Below are 11,938 nucleotides of genomic sequence, written 5' to 3'. Positions count from 1 at the left end.
TAGCACATTCACTATTCGCGTCGAAAAGTAGCACATTTCAGATTCTCGCGTAGAAGACTGGCACATTTCAGATTTTTGCGTGAAAAATTAGCACATTTCAGATTCTCGAATGGAAGACTAGCACATTTCATTATTTGGAAATATTTTGGAAAAGTAGCACATTACAGATTCTGTATGGAGCTTTTCTGTTGTTTATTACAAATAAAAAACGTTTATTTTCCTCGTACGTATTTCGACTCATATTCGCGTCTACCTTAGGGAATCTATTCATATATACGAGAAACATATATGTACACTCAGAAAAATGTTTAGTTAGTGACTATTCCGAAGGAACCCTACAAGGGCCAAAATAAAACTGCGTTCTGTAGCTTGAAAATTGTGGTGTGTTTTATTTTCCTATGGAAAGAAAAAGTTTAAATATAAGTGCAAAAGATATTGCGCGGCTTACACTTTCGTGTGTCCTTGTACTCGTTCCTTTCAGAAATGAAAGATTTAACTTTTCTTTAGACACATTACAAATGGTAGTGCTACCGACTTAACTTTTATGGTAATTTAAAGCGCCAGGCAGGGTCGCATTATAGAATTCTAAAACATGTAAATTTGGTATGCAATATTCCTCCTCAACATCCCGGGCCCCATGAATCTATCCGCTGTTTGATTCACTAACGTCCAATTTAGCCAATACACACGCCGGTCGTTGGAACGTTCCCCCAGATGTCTTCACTTCGGCCACACGAATTTGTCCATCCTGACCGAGCTTGACGTTGATTATCCGCTTAATTCGCCACTTGGACCGATGAAGGCGAACATGGCACACTAGCACCAGGTCTCCGATAGACAACGGTTTCACGGGCTTCCACCACTTAGTCCTACGGCACAAGTCTTGGAGATACTCTACCAGCCACTTCTTCCAGAATCGGTAGCGGATTTGTTGCATTTTTCGCCACTGCGTCCTAATAACCCGGAAGGACTCTTCTTGTGGGAGAAAGTGGTAAGGGGTTAGTGGTTCTTCATCGGGAGTATCGAGAGGAATATGCGTTAGCGGCCTCGAGTTAACTACATTCTCGGCTTCGCACATCACGCTATACAAGGTTTGTTCTGGCAGCCGCTCGTTTGTAAGTGCATGTTGCATTGCGCGCTTCACGCTGCGCACCAGCCGTTCCCAACATTCGCCGACGTGGGGGTTAAGCGGGCAGTTAAACACCCATTCGATACCCTGGTTCGACAGCGCGTCCGCAATTTTCCCATCATTGAAATCTTCGAGCTGCTTCTTCAATTCTCGGTCCGCACCAACGAAGTTGGTGCCATTATCCGACCTTATTCGCACTGGTGTTCCTCGCCGGCACATAAAACTTTTGATGCACAACAAACAGGTATCGGTGGGCATGTCCTTGGCGATTTCCATGTGCACCGCGCGCGTCGTCAAACAAGTGAACAGCGCAATCCATCGCTTTTCGGTGTGCCTTCCATTTACAACCAAGAACGGTGCCATGTAATCTAGCCCTACGTACGAAAATGGCCTAATAAAGGGTAATTGGCCCATTTGCGGCACGTCTGGCTTTGCGCGTTCTTTCTGGCATTGGAAACATCTTTTAGCCGCCCTTCGTACCTCTTCTCTTATGTGGGGTATCCAATATTTACGACGTAACTCGGCAACGATGGTGTTTTCATTTTGGTGTTTCCAAGTTCTATGGTAAAAGTCCACGATGAGGTCCGTAGTTTGGTGCCGCTGCGGCATCACTACGGGCTCGCGGGTGTGTCCGTAAACCGCTACGGCATTTCGAAGGCGGCCATTTACTCGTATCACGCCCATGTCGTCGAGAAACGGTGTTAGGTTGAACAGTTTGCTCCTTGCATTAATCTGCTTGCGGTTCTTCAGATCACAGTATTCGTCTGGATAGGCGCTCTGTTGTGCAGCGCGAATGACCAATAGCTCAGCTTCTCTTAGCTCCCTTACCGTCAGCCTGCCCGCTAACCTCTTCTGTACCATGTTGGAGCTGTTGTGTATGAATCTGCGCATGAAGGCAACCACCCTTACCAACCGTAAGAACGATGAAACCCTGGGCAAGACGTCCTCATTAAGCGCAGCTAATAACACCATGTATTGAGCTCGCAGTTCCTCCGTGGTGCCTTCAGCAGCCTTGACCCTCGGCCAGAATGATTCATCTTTCTTCAGGAAGTCCGCGCCACTGAGCCAGGATGACTATCGGGTGGTGCTTTGGAGCCGCGTACCAAAGTCAGCAGGATTTAATGATCCAGGTGTCCACCTCCACTCGTTCGGTGTGGTTCCACCGAGGATTTCATTCACCCGATTGGCAACGTATGGTTTATATCTTCTATGGTCTGAGGTTATCCAAGAGTGGACTGTTTTTGATTTCGTCCACATAACCACGCGTGATGGTTCGATGTCGTGGTAACTCATTACAATTTGCCGGAGCCGAGAAGCTAATACTGCTGCTTATGACTCGAGTCTAGGAATAGTCGTAAGTTTGAGGGGCGCACATTTTGTATTCCCGATTACCAGTGCAACTTCTACGTTGCCATGGTTTTCGATTCGCCAGTACGCCACGGCCGCAAATGCTGCTTCGCTTGCGTCAGCGAAAACGTGGAGCTCGATAACTCCTTTCGAAAAGGAGGCACTGTAGCAGCGTGGGTCCTTTATATCCTCTACTCGAGTCAGCGTACTTAGCAATGTCCTCCACAACCTTTGCGCTACTTCCGAGATTTCGTCGTCCCATCCTAATCCGGATCGCCAAACCATTTGCAACAATGATTTTGCCTTTAGCACGTGCTCCGCTGCAATTCCAAATGGATCGAAGACTGACATTGTAACGCGAAGTAGTTCGCGTTTTGTTGGGACACACTTCCCTCGTCGAGGGAGGACGAACTTCAGCTCGTCATCCACCGTATCCCACTGCATTCCTAAAACCTTGGGATGGTCCGAATCTGGTTTATCAAAATCTTTCAGCATTCCGGAGTGATGCCCCCTATTCAGAGCCTCGTAAATCCACCTTTTTTGTGAATCATCTTTACTTGTTGAGCTATTCGCACAGCTTCTTCTGCGTCGTCAAAGCAGTGAACGAAATCGTCCACGTAGTGGTTGTGTAATATCGCGTCTACTGCCTCAGGAAAATCCGGGTAAACTGAAGTGCGTTCGTTGTCTTTACATGCTGCGCNCTGCATTCCTAAAACCTTGGGATGGTCCGAATCTGGTTTATCAAAATCTTTCAGCATTCCGGAGTGATGCCCCCTATTCAGAGCCTCGTAAATCCACCTTTTTTGTGAATCATCTTTACTTGTTGAGCTATTCGCACAGCTTCTTCTGCGTCGTCAAAGCAGTGAACGAAATCGTCCACGTAGTGGTTGTGTAATATCGCGTCTACTGCCTCAGGAAAATCCGGGTAAACTGAAGTGCGTTCGTTATCTTTACATGCTGCGCTGCGCAGGGAGAACACGTTGCTCCAAACGTCATCACTCTCATGCAGTACTCTTCAATGTCGTCTTCGGGGGATTCCCACCACAGAAACCTTTGCGCTGGTTGGTCTTNCTGCGCAGGGAGAACACGTTGCTCCAAACGTCATCACTCTCATGCAGTACCACCACAGAAACCTTTGCGCTTCTCGAATAGTAAGTAGGAGTTCAGGGATCTTCCCGAGACCTGCACTGCTGCACCGAACACGAGGCGCACCTTCCCATTCTTGTTAGGTTTAAGGACGCCGAAGCGTGGTAAATACCATGTTCTTGGATGTTTGCCGAGGCCTCATCTTTACTCAATTTCCTGGAGTATCCTCTCGCGTCGTGGTGTCTCATCATATTGATGTACTCGCACCTTAACTGTTCGCTATGTGTGAATTTCCTTTCCAGTGCCAGGAGCCTCCTCTCCGCCATGCCGCGGGTATGTTCCAATATGCTATCGTCGGTTCTCCATAACAACCCTGTTTCATAGTGATCGCCAACTAGTACCGTGGTTGTTTTAATATGCTTCGAACTCTTAATTCTTCCTGCGGCTCTACATGTTTAACGCTAGATGCAAACCCCAAGTCGTTGCTCACCACGAAGTTCCTGACCAGATCGTCCGCAGATTCATCTTCGAACGTCATGTCTGCGACGTGTTCCCGCACCAGAAATACTAGTCCATCCGTTTAGGTTTTCTATGTATGGAGCCGTAGATCACCCAACCAAGCAGAGTCAAAACTGCGACCGGACCCCGTTGGCCATTATTAGCAATGCGCTTCGCGATACCTAGATGAGCGTTGTCTAGTCCTATTTGTAGATGTGGGGTGACATCCGCATAGCCCTCTACCGGCAGTTTCTTCAAATGCCGTTGCCGTACGTGGAGTTCGTTGATATTGAGCGTCTCTTTCGGTAGCTGCAGATTCCCCACTGTCTAACGTTGTGAAGGGGNAATGCGCTTCGCGATACCTAGATGAGCGTTGTCTAGTCCTATTTGTAGATCTGGGGTGACATCCGTATAGCCCTCTACCGGCAGTTTCTTCAAATGCCGTTGCCGTACGTAGAGTTCGTTGATATTGAGCGTCTCTTTCGGTAGCTGCAGATTCCCCACTGTCTAACGTTGTGAAGGGAAAACCTTTAACACCCTTGGCCACGCCTGCACGCTGCTGCTCCATGTTTACCGCCATCGAAGATTCCGTTGCTATATTGTTACCGAACCACTGTAAGGTTAATTGTTGCTTCGGTGCAGTGATACCAAGCTTAGTTGCGATTCATCAAGCTTAGTGATGACCCTTCGTCGAGGAGTGCATAACTGTTTACACTCTTACCATTAGCAAACAGTTTAACTTGAAGTATTTTAAACAATAGAAGTTGACCCCCAGGTGACACCTCGGCATTGGTAAGTATACGCGGCCTTTGCTCGGTCTGCTGGTAGCTTTCTTCTCTTTGGGGCCGAGGCTCGTGTAGAAGTGCGTGCCATTTTTTGACACACCTAACGTTCGCGCAATCGTGTTTGCGCCTACATGTTGTGCCTCTGTGCCCAGACTCAAGCAATTAAAACAAAGGCCCTTTTCACGTACGAAGCGCCACCTCTGCTTGTACGGAAGACCTAAGAACTGGCTGCATCGCTAGAGGTCATGGTGACCGAAGCACATCTTGCTCTCGCCCTTGTGTAATTATCGTNGGGCCGAGGCTCGTGTAGAAGTGCGTGCCATTTTTTGACACACCTAACGTTCGCGCAATCGTGTTTGCGCCTACATGTTGTGCCTCTGTGCCCAGACTCAAGCAATTAAAACAAAGGCCCTTTTCACGTACGAAGCGCCACCTCTGCTTGTACGGAAGACCTAAGAACTGGCTGCATCGCTAGAGGTCATGGTGACCGAAGCACATCTTGCTCTCGCCCTTGTGTAATTATCGTGACTCTGTAGTGTGGAAAAATCTCTGACGTCTTTCCGCTTTCGCTTCCGACTGCCGCTCCGTGTCACCCATGGTGGTACAAACCGTTCTGATTACTCTCGCCTCTTCTTGAAGCCACTCGCTAAGGTATATAACCGTTGGTCTTGGTTGTATGCCCAAGGAATACCGCACCCATGCTAACTTGCGCTGTACGGGTAGCTTCGATACGAGCTCCTCCATTAAAATAGGATTGCTAAGGTGGTGGTCACAGTCGGCGGCGTTTAGAAATGACGCTAGGTTTTGTACTTTTGTTGCGAACGAAATAATTTGGTCGATTTTGTTTTCCGGAATGTTTGGAACGTTACGTGTACGCGTATTTTGGCTTTTGATTAGCAACTCTGGTCTGCCGAATCGTTCCTTAAGCGAGTCTAGAACCCGAGTAACATTCGCGCTGTGTATGAGCAGACATTCGACTGTCTCCCGCGCCTTACCCTCCAATGCCTTCTGCAACCTTAACATATTCTGGCGCTCGGTGTAGTGGTACTCTTCCGTCGTAGCAGTAAACGCTTCCCTAAACATAGGCCAGTCTTCCGGTCGACCATCGAACTCGGGAAGGTCGCATAACCTGATCACAGGTTGTGTCGGCACATGTGATAATGCGCGATTCAGCTCACTGACCGCAGCTACCAATGTATTGCCTACCGCTTCATCGCCTTCGCTGTTCGAGTCCGCCGATGCCGCTACCGCTTGCTGTTGTTGCGCCAATGCTCTTTTAAGGTTTTGGATTTCCCGCATCATTGNTGCTGTTTTAAGGTTTTGGATTTCCCGCATCATTGCAGCTAACTGTGCCGTTACACTAGCGGCACTTTGTTGGTTAGCGGCTGCAGAAAGTTCTCGAACGGTTTCGTCGAGTTCGTTTTCGCTGTCCGCCATTTTCGATGCGGATTTCGTAACTGGCATTAATTAGTTGCTTAATTCCCTACCTAGCACTCCCGATTGACCTAACTACATATACCCCTAAACCTGAAGGATACGCTTACCGGCATTCCAGTGGCTATTCCTGATTATAGGTGTAAATTGCTCCTAGGGCTCCGCTGTGCTGCGCCACACTTCTGGTACTAAATTGCCAGAAAGTGAAAATAAAAGCTATTCCAAAGGAACCCTACAAGGGCCAAAATAAAACTGCGTTCTGTAGCTTGAAAATTGTGGTGTGTTTTATTTTCCTATGGAAAGAAAAAGTTTAAATATAAGTGCAAAAGATATTGCGTGGCTTTCAGTTTCGTGTGTCTTTGTACTCGTTCCTTTCAGAAATGAAAGATTTAACTTTTTTTTAGACACATTACAATTGGTAGTGCTACCGGACTTAACTTTTATGGTAATTTAGAGCGCCACGCAGGGTCGCATTATAGAATTCTAAAACAGGTAAATTTGGTATGCATTATTCCTTCTCAACAGTGACCAAGTGGAATAGTTGGATATGGCGAAATAAATATCTAGTTCACAAAAGTCTGCAATTCCTTTGAGACTTCTAGTTGGGACAAATTTATATTTGTTAATAATTACAAAACGACTACCTTGAGTGGACAATATTATTAGTTGGATAAAATCATTGTTGAGCAAATATAAAGCTTTGGTTGATACAAGTTTTTAATTAATTTTGTGAACTTGCTGTAGACGTGAATAAGCTAACCGTTTATTATTGGAAAAAAAGTTTCAGTTTGACACAAATAAAAATTTACTCGATGGTTGTTGTGTTTACTTCTTTTATTTGCATATATTAAGCATAAAAAATACATGCATATTTACATAAATAGTTAGTGGTAAGAATTTCCTAAAAAGAAACGATGAAACAGGAATATTTAGTCGTGCGAAAACCCAAGTCAATATCTGCTGGAAGTGCTGGTTTAAGTATACTGCTTTGATTTTTCCTTGGCTAAATAGATACTTTCAAATAAAACTTCACATGAATTATATATCCACTGAGAAAGCCCGGTTGGCATCAAACTTTATACTTTTAAATAACTATGCGAACACCGAAACAACTCGCGGCGATGGCAAAACTGAAACTGAGACAAACAAGTCTGGGCATATCATAGCACACACCTTTCTTTCTCTACCTAGCGCAGTTATCGACGTGCCATAGCTTACTGAGCGCTCTGTGACCACACGCGTGTTTGACCCATGATTCAATAATACAAGGTTAGATAATTATTGACAGGTGCGGTTTGACACTCCCTTACAAAAGGTTGCATTTACGAAGGACAGAGAAAGGGCAAGAATGCAATCCCTTGTTGCGAAAATGGTAGTAGAAAAGTACGCAAAGTAGGCAATTAGTAGTGAAATTCCTTTTTTAAATTCTAATGTATTTGCAGGAAATCTGGCATTTTAAACGAAATGTTGAATGTAGTATTGATATATCTACGTGATTTACGTAATTTATATGCTACTTAGCTGTATAAAAACAGCAAAATGACCCAAAATTAAAATAAGACTACTATGAGATTGATGTAAACATCCAATGCTTATGTTTTCATCAGATAAATATGCTTCATATGCATATACAAATAAACATATTGCACAAAATCGTATACTTTTATTTCACACCAAAGCTACACTGTTTCCATGTAAATTTGCAAAGAAGCAACACGGTGCCACTGCTAAGGGAGCGGTGCGAGAGACACAACTGTCAGTTTATCTAACCTTGTATTATTGAATCATGTGTTTCACCCATATACGAACAGCGCTAGCAGCAGGGTTGCCAACTTTTCATTTTCAAAAAGCACCAAAAACTTGGTAAAAAAGGGGTTTTACCAAACTAAAAGCACCAATTTTTTTTTTAATCAAAGGATGCTTTTTTCATAACAGTTTGTATTTAACAAAAGCAAAAAATTAACAATATTTACAAGAATACATACATAAATCAATACACAAAACGTTTTCGCTCATTACGATTGAATAGCCTCTATACATGCTATGATGACTCATGCTTACGACGTATTACCAAAGTACTATTAAAACTATTATATCTCGAGAAAGAAATATCGAATCGCAACACACGAAAATAATGACCTAAGTAGAAATGACCAAAAAATTTGATGTTTTCATTATATAACTTCAAATATCGCAAAAACCCGTGTTTTTGGCAATCTGGGGTAGGATAAAGTGGGACTGTGGGCATTGCTTAGCTGGCGCCAAGGCGAATTTATACAGGGTGGTGTTGATAGATCAGCTGAGAGCAGAGATTTTCGCCGCGGTACTATTTAATGTCAAAATGAGCATGTAAACAAAATAGATCATTTTGACATTAAGAAGTGCTTGTGAAAATTTTGTGAAATTTCATTTGGGAATTATTATAAATAAAAGCTTGTACAAAAGAAAACAACCAAAATGAAAAAGTGTGTGTTGTGCTCCAAAAAATTTGAGCGTGGTAACGGGCCGTTTTTCACGGTTCCAGGCGAGGAACCAAAACGGCAGATGTGGGCAAGATCTTGCCGGATGCAGTTTGGACCTAGAGATCATTTTCCTATTTATCATTTCCTATTGATCATTTTCTGTCGAGAACGTGGACCAGTTTCACATATTATAGTCGATATTTTAAATGATATCAAGGGAAAATAATTCAAAATTCAACACCCGCGAGACATGTATATCTTAACAACGGCAACGGACGTTTGTCACAATCACTTGCAAGACAAGTCCCTTGCAAAGAATATCGATGAACTACTACACACTGGTAATAATTATGATTTGATTGACGATATCCCACGACAGTCGGGTCTACGTAACCGGAGCGACCCAGATTTATATCTGGCCAAGGACTGTCACTCCCCAAAAACTCTTTGTGGAATTTGTATGCTGTTACAACAACAACAACAACAACGAATTCATGAAAATCTATGACTTACTCATCCCGCACGTTTACATTCCAGAGCACGACAGAGAAATGCGGTGCGATAGGCAATCAACTAGTGTATTACTGACGATGTGTCGGCGCGAATGCGAATCACTTGCTTTCGCCTCACATTACTCTACCCTGGTCCGATATGGTTATATTTGATCACAAAAACCAAAGTTACTTTGTATTTAAATTAGTTATTTTGTATGTAAATTAGGACCATTGTAGCAATAAAGTTGAATTTTAAGAACAAGAGAAAGGAGCCTTCTATTAATCAGGTAGCTTTTGTAGCACTTACCCTCAAAATGCTAGTATCCATTCGATTTCAATACGTAGTTTATTGGTAATTCTATTCACTCTAAATAAATGCTTAAAAAATTACTAAAATTCGACTAAGACTGGAGATTTAAATTTAAAGACATCATACGCTAATGTGCATTCTAATTAACGATCTTTGTCTGGGTCATCCATCACATTTTCCCATTGTATGCCATCATGCGGTAGATCACTTTGAATAAACGGCAATTGCAAGGTGTAAAGGGAGGAAGTATCAGTGGTTGTTATGGCCAATGTGTGATTCTGTAAAGCCACAGTGGTGATCTCGTTTGAGAATGCAATTATCACAAATGCTGCAATGCCAAGAACGTGGTGGAGCCAGCATTTCGCAAGCCGACCAGTAGCGCCAAATAGAAATGTTATCACATGAACATCATCAAAAAGCAGCCCATATCACGCAAGGAATGTGGCAGGAATCTGCTCCGCAAAAGCATACCAAACCGCGAGCAACCCGCTTCCTTAATTCCGCTTTTCGTTAAATTGCGTACACTTTTATTCAATAATTTTGTTTTAATGCTTTTATTTCAATGCTTTTGTTTTTTTATTTAGATGTGATCAGCTGCTTTCTTCCAAGGATAAATTCGCCTTGGACTACGGCGAATGTATAAATTCGCCTTGTTTTTGACATTAAGTAGTACTTTTACAAAAACAAAATACACGCACTTTCTTGTTTTTGTTTTATCAACACCACCTTGCATAAATTCATATTGGCTGGCACTCTTCGTATGTGAAACACACATGCGCTCAGAGAGCGCTGAGCATTATTTAGGGGTGGCTCACAAGCATGAATATGTTCCGCTCTCAAAACAAATCGTGTTTGCCTCAACTAAGATTTGGTAACTATGACTAAACCATGTGTTGAAAGAGCATAAATGCAAATTAAAATTTTACCCTTACAGACGGCAGTAATGCGAATAAACCAGCCGCAAGGTCGTCGGTTCGAGTCCCACGGCCAGTATACTTTTTTTTTATTTCTTTTTCATTCTTTTTTTTATAAGTTCTATATTTTTTTTACGTCACTTTCAGTAAGTTGTTGTTGAAATTTTAACAAAATTCATCTCTAAAAATTAAAATTAACTAATAGTAAAATAAGAAATGTGATATAAAATAAAGCAAATGAAAATAAAATAAAGTAAAATTAAATACATAAATAAAATAAAATAAAAAAATATAAAATAAATAATAAAAACAAAAAAATTTTCGCAATCGCTCCAACCGAGTATCGAACCTGGAAGCTACAGGCTTGTAGCTCGCAACTCTCACCACTCTTACTTACACAAAAGACAAAAGACTTGTACAAAAGACAAAAACTGACCGTTTTTACCAGTGTTGTCATCGAAAATTTCCCGGATACGAGTTAATTCCCAAAAATTTCGTGCATTTGTTCGGCTGCTTATGCTCATTTTAAAGAGGAAAATGCATGAGTTAAAGCAAATTAAGGCTGGTTATGCAAATAATCGAGCCCGTTTGTCTACCGTATTATCTGTATTAGCAGAGCTTAATGACATCCTTTTATGAACCATACGTTAAGTTGATTAGTTTTTACCAAATCCTTCAACTAAATTAACGATTTGGTTCAACCTAGATGAATATTAGAAGCTTTAATATATTTAGCTAGAATTACCAACCCATGAAAAAAAAATGAGGGGGTTTAGAGCGGCTTTTTGCGATTCTAGATCTGAAAACCCCCCCTCCGGAGGCTTATAGTTTTTAAGTAATTCGTTGTTAAAGTTGTAAAAAAAAGTGCAATTTAAGCTCACATTTTCCTTTGTACATCGAGTGAACTGAAATTGCGGTGCTGCCACACATCACAAAAAATGTGTAAAAAAAAGTACTGAAACATGGACATGTACATATATGATATAGCTTTTTTATTGGATATTTTCACTATATATGGAAGAATTGATAAAAAAAGGGCCGCAGGTGAAAATTTTCAAGATATACAGGGTGTCCCAGAAGTAACGTGCCAAACTTTAGGGGAAGGTAGGCGAGGGGGTGAGCTCCCTGATAAACAAAAAATTTTCAGGTAATAGTGTCACCGTTTTTGAAATATTTACATTTTTTCGAATTTAAAAAAAATCGTGCCTTTTCATGTGTTTTCTTTAACTGCAACTACAAAACCGGGCTAATACTTAGTAAATTTTTTATGTAAAATACTTTCAGATAGTTGCTTCTCCATACTCAAATGCAATGTAGTTAAAATATATTAAGGAGCCATTATAAAATTAGGACTATATTGCGATTTTTAAGTTTTTGATATTTTCTTCCCCAACTTTGACTATCTCGGGTGAAAAAAAATGTACTGAGCTATAACTTTACATTACATAAAAAAATTGCTCATTTAATAAAGATTTCAGA

The 11,938-nt window shown here is 42.0% G+C and overlaps 1 protein-coding gene across 1 annotated transcript; it reads right to left on the bottom strand.

Moving 5' to 3' along the window:
- Positions 1–4,748: 4,748 nt before the first annotated feature.
- LOC108367356 (uncharacterized) lies at positions 4,749–6,282 on the bottom strand. Its single transcript, XM_017621949.1, has 2 exons — positions 5,181–6,282; positions 4,749–4,945 (listed from the first exon to the last, which is right to left on the bottom strand). The coding sequence occupies exon 1, from the start codon at positions 6,280–6,282 to the stop codon at positions 5,365–5,367; it is 918 nt and encodes a 305-aa protein (XP_017477438.1). The 3' UTR covers positions 4,749–4,945; positions 5,181–5,364.
- Positions 6,283–11,938: the final 5,656 nt, after the last annotated feature.

The sequence above is a fragment of the Rhagoletis zephyria genome, unplaced genomic scaffold (genome assembly GCF_001687245.7).
Source record: "Rhagoletis zephyria isolate East Lansing unplaced genomic scaffold, Rhagoletis_zephyria_1.1 Rzeph_scaffold_02648, whole genome shotgun sequence".
In the NCBI taxonomy this organism is placed as follows: domain Eukaryota; kingdom Metazoa; phylum Arthropoda; class Insecta; order Diptera; family Tephritidae; genus Rhagoletis; species Rhagoletis zephyria.
The sequence above is the reverse complement of the archived record's forward strand: the minus strand, read 5'-3'. Positions and strand labels throughout refer to the sequence as shown.